Genomic DNA, 17,206 nt, shown 5'->3' on the forward strand with positions numbered 1-17,206 from the left:
GATTGGTGCTGGATACAGCAGCCACATGTGCAAATTTGATTTGTAACTTCAATCCGTAACCATTTACAGATATTTAAATGTTACTGTGCAATTTAATTGAGGGACTGCGTGTTGTCTTGGCGTGGTCTTGGACTCTTGTCATGGTGTGGTGAAAATTCGGCAGGACTACGTGCACTTGTGCACTTTGTACATATATACTTTATATTTATTGAAAGTGACCTGCTTACCTTGTTTCTACTTTTCACTCTTGTCATATCCGTGTACAGCACTGTGCACTACATGAAGAAAAATCTCACTACCTCCTCACCCGCGATGGGCCGCTTTGGAGATTATATGGAGGCAAGGCGGCACAGCGTACGTTCTTCTGAGGCAGCAATCACCGGAAGCAGTGCAGTTGCGATTGGCGAACTGTACCTGAATAAACGTGGCACGAATGGTCAAAGGAACCTTATGGCGGGGCCCCGGGGTCCCATAAGCCCCCGGCTCTCGCATAAACTGCGTTGCGACGTCATTTTATGTCTGTTGAAGGCGAACGATACGGCGACCTGTTCTTCTTGACGAGCTCTACGCGATGCGCCAATCAAAGTTTTGTTTCTTCTGCGCTTATTTCCTCGCTGCTGTGCTTGGACACGACAAAAGCACGATCCACGCCAGGTGGGTCGCAGCGTTGATGTGCGCGGTGGGACGGAGTCGCCCAAAATAAATTCATTAATTACGATTTTGACTTGCGTTGATTCGGGACCCCGGGGTCCCACCATAAGGTTTAAATCTGCAATGAGAAAACCAACGATGGGCAAGGTGTTAAAACCCACGATGGGCAAGGTGTTTGTGTATTTGCAGAATGTCAGAAACCTACAAAAACCACAAATGCTACCCCCTCCTCCTCCCACCATGTAGTCTGACTTCAAGGTGTTACACTGTATTTGTGGCTTACAATGGAACATACTTTGACGTTTAACTGTGGGTGTGCATTCCTCAGTCACCGTTTTAGTGCACATTGCATTACTTTACAGCGCGTCGTGCGAATGGATGTGAGCGCGATGACGATCGAGGTCTGCTCAAACTGTTTGCTCAAGATCCACATTTGTAAGCTCAGGGTGTGAAGCCGTACAGGGACAATGACTCGCCTTGTGGTCGCTGACGAGTGGGGCTGAGAGAGCAGGGCAGAGGGGACCGGCTTTCTGTGGGACATGCCCATCAGTGCGTGGACGTCTCTGTGGAGAGGACTGTCTCCATCTTTCGTGGTTCTTCATGATTCAACTGTGCCAGGTGCTTCTCACTCACAATCAAATCCACTGGGTGTTTTGTTTTATAATGCAGAAATGTTAAGGTGTGTGTGACTGCAGTATTCTATAATGATGAGGTAGGGTCCATTCCACATGCCACTCGGTTACTGAATCTGTCCGTAACAATACATTAACAGGTTTATGTTCAGTGTACTGCTACAAAAGCAGCATCTTACAATAAGTTTGAATGCAGTGATGTTTCACTGTCTCATATACAAAAAAAAAACAACTTACAGTTGCTTCTACACGACTACAAGGAGAGAGAAATATAAAGTGATGAGCTAAAGTAATGATGCGCATCATGATAATTTCGTTTATAAACTATTATTTAATATTTAAATATTTATTTTTATTGGCTTTGTTTATTGTAACCATATTTTTGGTTTATGATAATGTTAATATATTTCATACGTTATTTATATATTAATTTAAGGTAATTCATGAAAACAACTTTTTGTAGGTCAATATCATCCGTGAAATGTGCTATTCACGAGCATCTTCAGATCATATCCTTCGCAAATAACGAGGGAATCATGTATACAGTACAAATGTCTAAAAAGCACAAAATACATTATGGTTAGACATTTCAGATTCAGTATTAACCCTTACATTTGTACTGAAACAATTTTAAATCAACGATGTAACACATGTTTATAGAGCACTAACAACGTAACATGCTTTCTATCCATTAAATTTGCAATGTATCTCAAATTATATATAAGATTAAGCCTACGAGGGCGCATGTTTACACTACTGAACACACTGAAAGGTAGGACTGGTACTGCACTACTGGCACTGTGGTACTGCAATGCTGGCACTGTAGTACCGTACTGAGTATTTTGTTCCGGCAGGATCTTTATCTCTCACTCACTTTATACTTAGGTAAATGACTGTCACACATAATATTTATAGAATATACTATATAAACACAACACATCTGAAAATGAACATGTAAAACAGTGCACTTAAATAAAAGCAATAATAGAACTGTAGGCTGGAACGGCACCCCCACACCTTCACCGTCATTCCTTACAGGAAAATCACTCCGACTTAACGCGAATTCACTTTACATTGCAATTCTCAGGAACGCAACCCCGCGGTTAGCGGGGACTCACTGTGCAAGTCCTTGAAGCAATCACCTTGACCAGCAGCCACTCACTCGGCTATAAATGAGGGTGAAGTGAACAGACACCACACGCAGTAAAGCTACTCAGAAAATGACAAAAGCCAGAGAGAAACTGGAGGAATGGTTGTCAGCACCAGATACGTTCCTTCTAATTATTCATTATTGCCTTAGATAATAAACAGTCTTTTTTAATATGTATATTGCTCTTTCCTGTAAACAGTTCATAAAAAAACCCATCAAATATACATTTTAAAAATATATACTTTTTTTGTTATTTATCAATTATGTGTTCAATATATAGATGTTTTATTTCAATATTCCATCTCTAGTCTGAGTTTGGGGTTTCCTGTTCCAGACCAAATATGACCTTTGGACAGATGTCCGAGCAAGTAGAGTGAGAAACACAGCTCTTAAATCGTCAGATCCCGGATCCCTGGTTTACGCCCAGGATGCGTGACTGAAAAGCAGCACGTAAATCGAAAGTACTTACAGAAAATCGCTGCTCTCTAAAAGTACTTGCCCAAGAAGTCTATAATGGCTACACGGGAGATCATTGTCGTTGTGTGTGTGTGCGTACACACGCGCGAGTGCGAGTCTCATTACGCCCCTTCCAACAAGCCAGCCAGCATCAGGACTCAAGGTCAGTGAAAATGAAACAAAATGTTATTCTATTTATGTTATTTTATGTTTTATTTGCTATACAGTATGTATTACTGTATTACATGCTAATGTACAATATTTCTTGTTATTTACGAGTTTAACAATACTTCTCGTTTTTGTTGAACCTTAAACACATTTCATCACACTGACAGTATGTGCATTTAAATAGTGCATTATTGTGTTCCGACTTACAAACGGGTCTCAGGAATGTAACCCGTTCGTAAGTCGAACACTACCTTACACATAAATACCGGACAACTAAATAAAAAATACATTTTTGCTTTTCAAATGTTCTCACCTTCAGCACTGGGCTAGCTTCGCTTGCTGGGTAGGAGGTGGCGAGTTGGAGGCACACAAAAACATTCACACTCACTCATCGATCTCCACACACTCGCAGGAGCGTGAGCGTGCGTTTCGCCTCACCGGCAGCGCCGAATAACATTTAACTTCTACGGTATCTAGCACTTTCATGCTGCCTCTTAGCCACATATACATCATTGTCACTTAAAACACGCCCAAGAGGCGTGATGCTCAAGGATCACGTACCCACAACCTTTACATAAAATTACAAAAAATATGGGTTGCAACATTAATGTATGGCAGTAAACTTTGACAACAACAAATACACGGTACAATAAGATACATTACACTATAAAATCACCAAAGTACTGTACATAAATAATATTTCGTTATGTGTCACAAAATAGTTCATGTACAGGGTAGGTGGAGGCGAAAGCCGAGGTGATGGGTACGAGTAAGGAGGGATGATGCTGTTAGCAACAAAAGTGTGGGTTGAGGCAACACAAATCAGGTAACTGTATTAATAAACTGACGTCGTTTTTGCGAAACGACGTAAATGGGGATATGTAAATCGGGGTATTACTATATTTAGTGTATTTATTGCAGACGTCGCTATAGGTTGTGTTCTCTATTTAGTTTTCTTTTTTATTGGCTGTACTGTTATAAAAGTGCTTACCAACTTCTACAACATTTGTGCCAGTTTTTGCAGAGACGTGTTTATGGATTTTATGACATCACTGTAAATGTTGCATTCCATAATGAATGTCCAAAACGGTACAGCAACCCTTTGCCCATCGCGGCTGCGGTTACGATTTTGAAAATAGCCGCAGTCGGCAAATCCGCGATGATCCGCAAGTTCAAAAGCAAATGGGAAAACTGGGGTTTGGTTCAAGGTTCGTAACGCGACACCAACCCCTCCTTTTGTTTATGTTACCCTATGTCAACTCAAGCATTAAACAGGAAGTATTTTGAATATAAGACATGATTAATATGTTATACAGTGGTAAATGTATAGAATGAAAACATAGTTTACAATACTGTACACATGCCTGTACAGTACTGTACACAACATAAATACATATCGCAGGCAGCTGAACTTCACTGCCTCCTCACTGGAGGCTGGGAACACCGCATGACCTGGGACCCGCGATGGGCTGCGTGGGGGGACAAGCTCGAGACAAGACGGCTACGCGTCTTGGTCCGCGGCAGCATCATCGCGAGAAGTGCAGTTACAACGCGTACAGGAATCTCGCGTTCAACCGCAAATGGTCGAACCACAGGGGCGAGAGCGGTGAACTGTACCTCAATAAAGTTGCCGCAAACCTGCGATAGCTAAACCCGCGAGAGGGAAGGATTTGCTGCACGTAAACTAAACAGAATTTGTATGTGTCAGTGTTGGGCAGGAGGCTGGAGGAGCGCAATGGAGATGAGCGTGGCTTTGCTGGTGACGATCATCTTGATGACGCGAGCTGCCTGGGGCCATGGAGCGCCCATCTCAAGTGGCTGCTTAATAAGGGAAGACAAAGCCGACTGCTCACGCCTGGGCCTGCACTATATGCCTAAAGACCTCCCAGTCACCATAGCCTCTCTGGACATGTCCTATAACCAGATCTCTAGCATTCAGAGAGAGCACCTGTCTGCACTTTCACGGCTAAAAACTCTCAATGTGGCCTTCAACCAAATATCAAGTATTGACCCCTTGGCTTTCTCACATAACTCTGCGTTACAAGACATTGACCTGAGTAATAACAGATTACCAGGAGCATGGGATGACTCCTTTGCTGTTCTCAAGTTTGTAAGGTCTCTGGACGTCAGAAACAACTCCTACATTTCTTTCAATATTCCAGGTTCCTTCACATCTCTCAAGGCTCTGCATCATCTGAAGGTTGGGGGCCTGAATGTCACTGAAATTCACCAAAATGTCAGCGAGACAATGGAACTGGAACATCTCTCCATTGTGACTGGAGACCTGACCATCTACACTCCAGGCTCCCTGTCGGCATTCCGTAGCCTACAGAGTGTGACTCTGGCCTTGACCTTGCGCACAAATATTGCCCTGCTCACTGACATCATATGTGATGTCTCCTGTAACAGTGTGGAGCTACAGGTGCAGTTTGTTGATTTTCGTGGGTACAGACAAAATGTCGACATTTTCAAATGCATTTCAAACCCTGGCACAATTGAAGTTTTCAACATTTCGCATTCACAACTCACAGACAATACGATCACTGGCATGCTCAATAATATTATGAAGTCGCAAAGAATTATCTCTTTTAATCTGCAACAAATTGGGTTTGATGGTATTGGTGATTGGCAGGTGCCACTCTTACCAATTCCCGTCATATCTTTACAAAGTTTCTTGGTCGATGGGATAGCCAACCCAAACTTCTTTGGCTTTTCCACCATGAAAAACTTACATTTTTTTCTATTCTATCTGAAATATTTGACCATAAGAAATTCTAACCTTTTTTACATGCCTTGTCAGATTACTTTCCTCTGTCAAAACCTACATTTTCTCGATTTATCGAATAATTTACTCACGGAAAATACTGCATTTCCCCAGTGTGAATATATTCAGTTAAACAATCTCAACACACTCCGTCTGCATAAAAATTACATGTCTTCCTTGAGTGCGGTTGGTGCTATGGTGAAAAATCTAACTGCTCTCACGCTGTTGGATATATCTGCAAATCAGATTTACAGTGATCAAAAGTCTGGATGCATATGGCCCATTAATCTCCAAGTCCTCAATGCTTCCTCGAATTTTCTCACAGACGAGACATTTGACTGCCTGCCGACGTCACTTTATTCAATCGATGTCAGCAACAATAGGATCCAAAAAGTCAGCGAGAGATTGTTGGAATTCAAACATCTGCACGAACTGTACTTAAGTAAGAATAAACTCAACTTTTTTCCAGTAGAGCTAGCCCATGGTATCCCATCCCTGAAAGTTCTGACACTTGCCAACAATACACTACTGGGTATGAAACTAACTGACCTAGACAGTCTGGGTAATCTCACCCTGCTGGACATGAGGGGAAACCCATTCTATTGCACGTGCAACATCCTCCACTTTGTCACCTTCTGTGAGAATTCCTCACCATTGCGCATTGAAGGATGGCCAGCTGACTACCAATGCTCAAATCCAGAGAAAGAAGTTGGTAAACAGCTGTCCTCAGTCTCCTTCCCCATACTCTACTGTGACACAACACTGAAGATCGTGATAGCTTGTGTTACCACATTCGTGTGCACTGCTCTCCTGGTCGGGCTCTGCTGGTACCTGGATGCGCTTTGGTATCTGCGCATGACGTGGGTCTGGCTCCAAGCTAAACGGCGGAGTTTCCTCTCAGACCCAGACGGAAATGCAGCCTACGATGCGTTTGTGTCGTACAGCCAGCACGATGCAGTCTGGGTAATGGAGAAGCTTATGCCTGAGCTAGAGTCGCACTCAGTACCACCGTTCCGACTCTGCGTGCACGAGCGAGACTTTGTCCCCGGACGTTTTATCATGGACAACATCATTGACTGCATCGAGCAGAGCCGCAAGACTCTCTTTGTCATCTCACGGAGTTTCGTGGAGAGTGAGTGGTGCCACTACGAGCTGTACTTTGCGCAGCAGCGTCTAATGGAGAGCCGAGACGATGCTTTGGTGCTCGTGCTGTTGGAGCCCATCCCACGCGACTCAGTGCCCAGCCGCTTCTGCCGGCTGCGTCGCCTCATGGGGCGCAAGACCTACCTGGAGTGGCCTGCGGAGCAAGGCAAGCAGGTCCTCTTCTGGGCAAACCTGCGAGCCACGCTTGGCAAAGTTAAAAACTGACAACCGCGCCAAATTTGAGATGCTCAACCTACAACGGCAACCATTGTGAGGCCCATACATCCGTGTGATAGCTATGTGAAACACCATTGCAGGCATTCCTCAATTTACCAACTCCCGATTTACGAATTTTTACTTTCACGAAATTTGAATTTCGCGACATAAACAAGAGGCTTCTAGTTGGCCGCTCTGCATCAGTGTACTCCCGAGATCACCAGTTCTCCTCTTCCCAGTCTGTATAATGTTTGTTTGCGTGCGCTCCGTGGGTCCAAATCTATTGTGTTATTTGCCATTTACTTCAAGCAACCTTCAATATGAGTAGCAAGCATAAATCAACATCACCAGCTCTTACTCCAGAAAATAAATCTAGGCAAGCTATAAGCCTGGTAACAAAGCTGAACATTGTTCAAAGACACAAGAAATGAGAATGCTTGGTTGACATTGCACGTTCCCTCACCTTTATTATTGTAATCTTGCGATAGAATGCATCCTTAATTTTAACCTTTAAAATAATGTGGAGTTATTTCGATTTACGCACTGTTCTTCAGAAACGCATCCTGTTTGTAAATCGAGGAATGCCATTATATTATGATGATAGGAAATGTAACCTACAATGAAAATAACACCAGGGGACGTTAATTCGGATCTGGTTCTCGCCACTGGGCCCTGTTCCGCCACTGAAGCAGCAGTCACACTCCTGATTCACTCTTAATCCTTTGTCAGCTCATCAAGACCAATCTAGTTTCTTTCGGTTGTCATCCCTTGTGCTGATATTTTAGCCATGCCCAAGTCTCTTCAGGTAGACCCTCCTGCGTGTGTGTCTTTGGTTGAACATGTGTTTTTTTTTAGAGATTCCACATGTATACAGGAAGACCAGGATAGTCTCAGGCTCTACCTAAAATAAACCTCACCACAGACGTTTAGACTGAGGGCATCACTAAGACCCAGATTGGGAGCGCGGTAGCTCCAACCTCGTCTCCTACCACTACCTTGGAGGAGTACCGTATAATTTACTCATGAGTACAGTGCATCATAGTTACTGATGTTATTGTAATTAATTATTTTTATTTATCAAATAATGTTTACGATATGTATTATTATTCACGCTATTACCGATACCCCAATGAAGGCCTCATATTTCTTATATGACAATGGTATAACGGCCCCTTTTAGCGGTGATTCAATGAGCGCTCACTTCTCCAGGAACACGTCTTGAGCACTAAATGAGGTCTGCCTGTATTGACTTTGCCAGTTTGTTTCCTTCCTTAATACCTTAATACATGCCCTGCCCACTTCATCCTTATTTTCCTAATCAACCAATCTTATTTTTGAATCTTTCACGAGATGATCACTCCGAAGCAGTGCTTTACAGACATTGTTTATTAAAAAAAACTAAAGTAGTCAAATATAATTTAAAAATGTGTGTCTGTGCTTGATTAGTTGTTTGTCTGATTTTATTGTCTGTGTGATGATTTATTAGTCTTAATATTCATGGTTGTCATTCGTTTTCACACCAATCCAAGTGTTGCAGTGGCTGCTTTTAGGCAGTATGATTCACTACCATAAATTATTAATACCAAAATAAATTACGCATTCATTATTCTTCGTTTTAGGTCTAACTTCACATCACGTCGCTTGAAAGATGTATCCCATTTTTTTCACTGCACCTGTTATCTCACACTCCATCCCTTGAATCTATTTTGCTCCTAAAGTTTGTAAGCCGTTGGTGCATGTTCTAAGTCCTGTTTTCACTCCATGTTTGTCGGTCTGCTTCAAGTCTGCATAATTTTCGTCTTAGCTAAGTTAATCTTTACACCCCATTTTATACTCTGCTCACTTAACACTGACATTCGTTCGATGAGCTGCTGAGCGTCTCTGCAGGGAGTACTGCCTCATTCCGTATGCGAGGTATTGTTTGTTAATGTCGTTGATATAAAACATGATTTGAAGCTTTCGTGGCTGCAGTAATTACTCTTTGGTTATTTCAGTAAAGTCACGTAGAAAGAAAATAAATTAAATAAATACGCAATGCCGGGTACTTCCCGCTAGTTTCTCTCTCTCTACCTGATGACGACTGCTTGTGTTGCAATCGAAACGTCGTGTTTATTTAATTTATTTTCTTTCTACATGACTTTACCGAAAGAACCAAAGAGTCGTTGATATAGATGTGTTATCTTGTTTTTCTCTCCATCACTTTCGATACGTAATCCAGGACATTGTTTTTATGGAGCCCATTACAATACCAGTAGAAATAGGAGAGAGTACAGTAACCCTTGCCAACCTTTAAGACCTTATGGGGAAAATAGGATGAGGGGGCAGAAGTGACGAGTAAACCTATGAAATTCCGTGTAAATGTTTTAAATTTACTCAAATTAACCAATAAAAACAACACACTAAATGAAGAGAATTTAAGGGACATTTAAGACATTTAATTTAAAAAATAACCATAAATAAAATAGCATTTACCTTTGATGATAATGAGGCATTTCAATCACCAATACTCTTGCTCTTCAGCTTAGGGACCATACTTGAAATTTACGTTAATTTATAAGAAACTAGCGGGAAGTACCCGGCATTGCCCGGGTCTTAAAATATTTCATAACTACTCTTAAAAATCTAACAGCAGTGCGTACTGACTGTGGTGATACCTTCTATTATTACAGCAGTGCAAACCGACTGTGGTGGTACCTGCTATGATTACAGCAGTGCATACTGTGGTGGTACCTGCTTTCACTGCAGAAATGCATACTGTGGTCGTACCTGCTATGATTACAGCAGTGCATACCGACTGTGGTGGTACCTGCTATGATTACAGCAGTGCATACCGACTGTGGTGGTACCTGCTATCACTACAGCAGTACATGCTGACTCTATAACAGTATGTATCGACTGTATAGCACAAAGTACTCACCTGACAGAGTCGCGTGGTGAGGCCTAGTCCCATGCAGAGCCTCCGGCCTCGCCTAGATTGTCCAGCCAGCCGAGGTGGTACCTTTACCGGGTAAAAGGGTAAAGGTAAAGGTTTCGACATGCCAAGGGGTAAGGTAAAGGGTAGGGTAAAGGTAGCTCAGAAGAATTACCCGGTAGGGTAAAGGTAGCGAGAATAATTACCCGGTAAATACGGTACCTTGTTTACAGCTAAAAGCTCCGTGGCACAGTCTGTGGAACAGTCCGTGGCCTCCATTTTAAACTGCGATAATTGATGTCGGACCAGATGGAGACGGTCCAAGTCCTTGAGATAGAGGTACTAGAGGACGAGGTCAAGGATGCCAGCACCGACATTTTTGGGGTTGCTGCGAACAGCAATCGAAAGAGGCAGCGGCATGCGTTCCCGTGGGAGCACACGCACGATTGGATGGAGGGTAATCCCCATGTACAGCAAGGGAAGTGGTTTTCCACCCACACGAACGCGTCGAGGTGAAAAGCCCACCTCAAGAAGCACAACGTGCTCGCCCCAGCCAGCGAGTTCGGGACGTCGGCATCGGCTGCCTGAAGGTTCCGTCTAACTGGGCTGGAGCGGCGCAGGATCTTATTGCCTGTCGTTCGTCTGAGGACGATGGCAATGACGAACTCGATCAGGTTGTTGATGAGATCGCCATCAGCCAAGACGACTGGGATGAGGAGGTTATGGAGGACGGTGTCGTCGACAGCCTCAACGCCCGATTCGAGAGTATTCTATATGTATAAAGCGCTCTAATAGCATTTATCGTTATAAACCTTTTTCATGTGTTGTACCCCAGTAATTTCCCTGTAATCGGGTAATTTGTATGGGATAAGGGTAAAAGGTAGGGTAAAGATAGGCTCGTTGCTTTTTACCTTTTACCTCTTACCTTACCTGCTAAAGGGTAAAAGGTAGGGTAGAGCGATTGTATTGTGGTAAGGTAAAAGGTAGGGTAAAGGTAGTCTTGATAATTGTTTTTTTTACCCTTCTATCTGGCAACAAACTGACACCTTTTTTTACAAGGAGTCATGTTTGCATAGACCACAATACCTGCAGCCATAATGCAAACAAAAAACATAACTCTGATAATATATGCACTGTCCTTAAAGTTGATTGGTCCACACCCGAGACAGCTTTTCCTTTACTCAACCGTGATCAGGGGGGGCAAATGTCTGGATGATTGATAAGGATAAGGTCCACCCATGCAATGGATAAATTAACAGCTTAAGCATGTAAAGGCAACTTCACTTCTTTAACATTAATGCAAAATAAAGTGACTCTTACAATACATCTTGTTTGTTTCTATACTCACTATTATTACAATCCACTCAGTTTCTTTTATTAAAGATTCCACTAGGTGGCGACAAATAATATTGTTGGATGAAACGTGCTTACGCATGATGACGTAAGCACGTTAGTGCGAGCCCTCCCGGAAGCCATAGAGAATGCATTGCAGCGCCCGCCGTTCGAAAAAAAACATCTTTGAATGTAAGTCTATGGGAACACTCTGGGCGATTCTCAGCCGGAGTGAAATCGCCCAAAAAGAGGCGGTACTCCACAGAACGTAGCATGACGCTGATTGGACTATATCCAGAGGCACAGTAACGGCTCGCGAAACTCTGTGGTTGAATGACGTTGGTGGTGTGTCGCCCAATCGCCCTAATGAAGAAACCGCCCCTGCTTGGAACGCAGCCTCTTTGGCTAAACTGTTTCAGAGCTTTCAACCGGGGTTACAAGTCTTTTCAATTGTTCAGTCTTATCTTGACGCTTTAGTGCACAAGTCAAGCGTTTTTTGTCTATAAAACGCCGATAGCAGGCCGGGTGAAACCCGTAGTTTGTTGGGACATCAGAGACCGGTTTGTCCAGGAGGGCAACATGTTTATTAGCAATAGCTAGCTCCGTAGTGTCCGACGTTTTAAGCCATTCCTTCGCACATTGCTTGATTTTTTTCCATCGGACTTCAGTAAAGGGCTGCGGACCTTTCCCACCATCTTTTCCGACATGAAGAATACACTTTACGAGTGTTAATCGAGCTTGATCCCCGCTATCAGATGAAGCTGCGCTGCTTACGTCCTCCTCCATGCTTACATGTGTGTAGTGATATTGGCTTGATTTTGGCTCTGACCTACTTACATTTTCGATGCTGATTGGTTGAAAATCTAGCTCAACAGTTTTATATGTCTCAATACGCAGTCAATATAGTGCGCCAATAAATTACACTTTTCTCATTAACTACAGGATAATGCGTGGAGAACTTTTTGCTTGGATACCTTTTATTAACGTTGAACATATTGAGCAAAACAAAAAGTAGTGCCCCGTTTGTCAGAACGAAACTGAACGATACAGCTCACATACAGCAGCCTACTACGCAAAACGCTATAAAATTATAATTTTGCGTATCGCGTCGTTCACGCAAAATCGCATATCACAACGCTGTAAAAGACAACAGAAATAAAATAAGAAAAAATATCACATCCAAACCATGGTCAACTAATTTAAAGGCCTTTTTTAAATGGGACTTAATAATGGAAATGTATTTGACGTATATGGAGCGGGAGTGCATTCCAGCTGCCGACATGAAGGAACGTCGACCCCACCATCTTGCATTTAACTTGAGGCTCTGAATGAGCAGCTCCATACTGGATGAACAAAGTATTCTGAATGGGGTGTCCATTCAAATTGTCTCTGTGTCTATGGGTTTCTGTGCGAGTCTATGGGTCTCTGTGTGCCTCAATGTGTCTCTGTGAGTTTTTGGGTCTCTCTGTGTAAGCATATGGGTTATCTTAGAGTGCAATCTTAAACCCAATTCGTAAACTAATGGGGCTGGTGGAAAGGGGGGGGGGGAGTCAATTAAGGGAATATAAAATGGGGTGATATGTTAATGTTTGTGGGCAAGAGTCAACACTGTTGCATTTTGGACCACCTGCATCTGTTGAAAAATATTATTTGAGAGACCATATAAAACAGACTTGCAGTAATCCAACCTGGAGGATACATCGGCAGCAATGAGTGTTTCAGCAACAAGTAGTTTTAAACAGTTGCAGAGCTTTATTAATTTGAAACCAAATAGCCAACATCATGAAGAGTACAGCAAAGTTGCACGCCCCGTTTGGAAAACACACAGGGGAAAAAGTACAGAAAAACCCGGTTAGGAGGCAGCTTAAAGCACTGATAAAACAATACGCGTTTCCATATTCCCTGAAAGCATATCAGCATTTATGCCATGGACAAAATGTAAACTTCAAAGCATTCAAATACTCCCAAATTTAATTTAAATCAGGCTATACTTTCAGGCTCTTGGTAGTTTACAATCATAATAGCAGTTTTAGCGACTTGTTATACACATCAGAAATACACAGCCTTGTTAATGTATTATTCTTTAGCTTTGTACAAACATTATTAGTATCAGATTCATTGTCTTGAGACCAGGTCTCAAGTTCAGTGTATGAAGACCGGGTTTCAGGATCTGTGTATTAAGACTGGGTTTCAGGATCGGTGTCTTGAGACGGCTAAACTCCTCCATGCTTTGGAATTATATTCAGTGTTAATTGTAGTGCAATCGCATACTAAGGCACTACGTGTTTTATTTTTATTGTGATGTACCATGTGCCGTGCCCTACCCAATCATCACAGACCCGTGCATGCCAGCTACATGCATGCTGCTGCTCACTATATTGCAAATGCAGTCCTCCAAACTCACAGGCAGAGATGCGGGACTCCTAAAGACAACAGTAGTATGAATTCCATTGCGCACACAGACACACGGCATCACACAGCATCTGGTCTTTTGTGTGAGAAGTGAGTAAGTGCACAGGTTTCAACAGATCACTTGTAAATTAGATCCAACCGTCAATAGTAATAAGTACAAATTAAACGATCTATCAGCGGCACCGATTTCACTTGTGTTATGGATCATCAGCATACCAATGTGACCAGTGATGCTAGTCACGAATGTAGCGTTAGAATGGCTGAGAAGCTGTGTGTGGCATGAAGATGGAGAGCTGCATGAGATTACACGGGCCACCAAATACACGTTACAATGCATAAGGTTACCTAAGCTCATGTCAACAGCAAGCATGACGAATGGGTCTCATTATGTTGAATAAATCCCGGATGTTCACCATCCAGCAATAAAACTATAATAAAAATGGTTTGTAAAAAGAAATGTGAAGTGGTTTCCTCCCATAATTGAGGGGAAAAAATAGTTCAGCTTCAGTAACTTTACAGCATATTTATTTATGTATTTGTTTTCACTTGGTTTACCAAGAAAAGCATCACCAAGTCTCGTGACTCAAGTTTGCGCAGCAGGTGGCGATAATTGTCATGTATAATTCCAATTGAGTAAATTTCAGGTTATTTTTAAGATGTGCAAATTTTGACCGTGATGTCGCCACAAAATGGCTTGCTCTTGCGAATGACGTCACGAAATCTTGAACATTCACTCTCAAGCAGATGGCACGTGGTATTATTATGGTTATTACAGCGCAGTGATAAACCAGGGTGGCTGCTGTATTCGAACCACGAACCTCTGCAACAAGTGGTGAATCTGTTACGGCTGGGCCATATCTCTGCACCCATCAATCCATCCAGTTTCAGTTATCCCACATGTTGATGTTGTATCAATTCAGTTCACCGTTGAGTGAGGCTCGCAATCGGAAGGAAGGTTGTGAGTTCAAATCCTGGTTGCCGGCTGACTCAGCCCATCATCCATCCCTGCGGAGTGGATTAAATTATTTGTACTTTGTCGTCCTTGACTACTATACAAACAACGACTTTCCACCACTGGCTCAGTGCTGTAAACAGATGAGTATCATATTGTTTGGTTCTTTCGGTAAAGTCACGTAGGTAGAAAAATAATAGATCACGACGTTTCGATCGCAACACAAGCAATCATCATCAGGTGGGACAACCACAGCAAGAAAAAACTGCTGTTGTCCCACCTGATGACGATTGCTTGTGTTGCGATCGAAACATCGTGATCTATTAATTTTCTACCTACGTGACTTTACCGAAAGAACCAAAGAATATGGATTCCTGCAGTCACGAAAGATCCAAATAAAAATGAGTACTAGTACATCAAATGCTAATTTGAGTAGAAACTCGCTTCGACTTGTTGACTATTTTAAGTGTGCTGGCAAGATCTCGTGACAGATAAGAACAGGATCTGATGACTGGGGCGGTGTTATTCCCAGATAGTTTTGCTCCACTGAGCAGGGAATGTGGCATAAACCAAACTCTAAACTGTAATCGTGGTTGGCAATTACCTCTTTTCTTTGGATGACTCCACGGGATATTTAACAGTTACAACTTTTTTGACAAAACGGCATTGAATATCGCATGGCAAAATCGTTAGCAATAAACACAACTTTTTTTTTACAATTTTTACTGAAAAACAGTGGTGGCATAACGGTTCACACCCTGGACTTGCATTGCAGAGGTCACCGGTTATACTTCTACCTCCCGACATGGCAGTTACAAGTAAGTTAAACACAAACAGTCGATTGGCAGGTTGAGTGTAGTGGGGTAAAGTATGGGTATGCCTACCTCTTCGAGGATAGTGGAAGAAGAGATCGAGATCATGAAAAAAGAATTAGCTTTACCCTTTGTGGCAATAATACAGGAGGTTTTAAGATGACCAAACACCACAGACACCTATTGCAATGCATCAAGTCGAAATTAACTACACATTCTTGTGGTAAAACATGCAAACAAACATATTTTGATGATCATGCATGCATTGTCCTTGAAACGGATTGGCTTACACCAGTGACAGCTTCCTTTATAGCCTTGTCTCATTGGTGTTACACCAGAGGACAATGCCAAAAGGCCAACAGCTCAAAAACATATGTATATGTAGAACTTCTTTCGCAGCATACATAGCAAACCAAGCGAATTGGAGATGTGGGAAAAGACTGCAAATATCAAAGCATTAACCATTCGGGTGGAGCAGTTATATCTATGGGAAACCTTTGTGCCGGTATCAAGATGATGAAAAAATGTGTGGCTAATGCAGACTTGATGCCTTGTGATCATAGGTGTCTATTTGGTGTTTGGACATCTTAACACCTCCTGTATTCTTGCTGGAAAGGGTAAAGCCTTTTATTTGTTTAATCATCTTCATCCTAACAAAAAGGATCCCATAGATAGCAGACCAAGAGTGGCAAGTGCCATGCAGTTCCTATGTAGGTTGAACTTCTTTTGCAACTGTGCCAAGCGGAGGTGTGGGGGAAGGACAACAAACTAAACACTAAAAGCAGTTCTAAAGAAATTCATTTTCAATCTAGATTTAAAAGTGCATAGGTCCAGTGGCATCCTAATATCGGAAAGAAGATCGTTCCAGATGGCTGTACATTCAGGCAGGAGAATTGGTCCATTCATTCATCACTAACGCTCTACTGGAAACGATTTCCGCCTCCTGACTTTTGGAACCGGTAATCATTCTGATCACAGTTCCAAGACCGCCAGTTATCATATAACAACAAATTCACACTTTCCTCACACTGCTGGTGATTGCGTCGAGTTGCCAACGGAGGGCATCACCGCATCGTCAACCGGAGGTGGGTCTGCCGGGCACGTCGCTGGGAGGGAGTTCCCTTGCTGGTGCTGGGTTGTCCATAGGCCAGGCTAAATCCGCTTGCTCCTGTATTGCACCAGCAGCGGCTCTAAGGGCAAACACACAGAACGGTCTACATTAATGGTCAAACATTATTTATCATTCTGCTTGTTTACCAAGGAAGGCCTAAAATCATTTTCAGGAGGGTGCTATTGTAATAAAGGAATCCTTCACACGATGTTGGTCTCCGTTGGTCCTTTATTGATGTTCTTCTCCTCCTCGCCCCGCTGGCCTCCTCCTCGGCCCAGCGTCATCTCTCCTTGTGCCCCGCGCACTCTGCAGCTACCCTGCTGCCTGTGCAACCTCGCACCCTCTGCTAGCCCTCCGCTAGCCCTGCAGCTACTCTGCTGCCTGTGCAACCTCGCACCCTCTGCTAGCCCTCCGCTAGCCCTGCAGCTACTCTGCTGCCTGTGCAACCTCGCACCCTCTGCTAGCCCTCCGCTAGCCCCGTGCAACCCGCACGGTC

At 43.0% G+C, this 17,206-nt stretch overlaps 2 protein-coding genes across 7 annotated transcripts in view; one reads left to right on the forward strand and one right to left on the reverse strand.

The window, feature by feature from the left end:
* The first annotated feature begins 536 nt into the window (after window positions 1–536).
* Window positions 537–8,605, forward strand: LOC133345800 (toll-like receptor 2). Of its 3 annotated transcripts, XM_061556785.1 has the most exons (3): window positions 537–654; window positions 1,146–1,269; window positions 4,766–8,605. In XM_061556785.1, the coding sequence occupies exons 1-3, from the start codon at window positions 572–574 to the stop codon at window positions 7,187–7,189; spliced, it is 2,631 nt and encodes an 876-aa protein (XP_061412769.1). In that variant the 5' UTR covers window positions 537–571; the 3' UTR covers window positions 7,190–8,605. The 3 variants fall into 3 exon arrangements, with proteins under 3 accessions (XP_061412769.1, XP_061412771.1, XP_061412770.1); XM_061556787.1 differs by lacking the exon at window positions 1,146–1,269 and having other exon boundaries at window positions 539–654; XM_061556786.1 differs by lacking the exons at window positions 537–654; window positions 1,146–1,269 and adding an exon at window positions 2,498–3,052.
* Window positions 8,606–13,161: 4,556 nt separating this feature from the next.
* Window positions 13,162–17,206, reverse strand: part of LOC133345798 (uncharacterized) — an 87,836-nt gene continuing 83,791 nt past the window's right edge. For all 4 annotated transcript variants that reach the window (XM_061556780.1, XM_061556781.1, XM_061556779.1 and 1 more), the window contains exon 20: window positions 13,162–16,789. In XM_061556780.1, coding sequence (XP_061412764.1) covers window positions 16,752–16,789 — 38 coding nt within the window. In that variant the 3' untranslated portion in view covers window positions 13,162–16,751. The remainder of the gene's footprint in view (window positions 16,790–17,206) is intronic.

The sequence above is a fragment of the Lethenteron reissneri genome, chromosome 23 (genome assembly GCF_015708825.2).
Source record: "Lethenteron reissneri isolate LAM-NWPU_2019-01 chromosome 23, ASM1570882v1, whole genome shotgun sequence".
Taxonomy (NCBI): Eukaryota; Metazoa; Chordata; class Hyperoartia; order Petromyzontiformes; family Petromyzontidae; genus Lethenteron; species Lethenteron reissneri.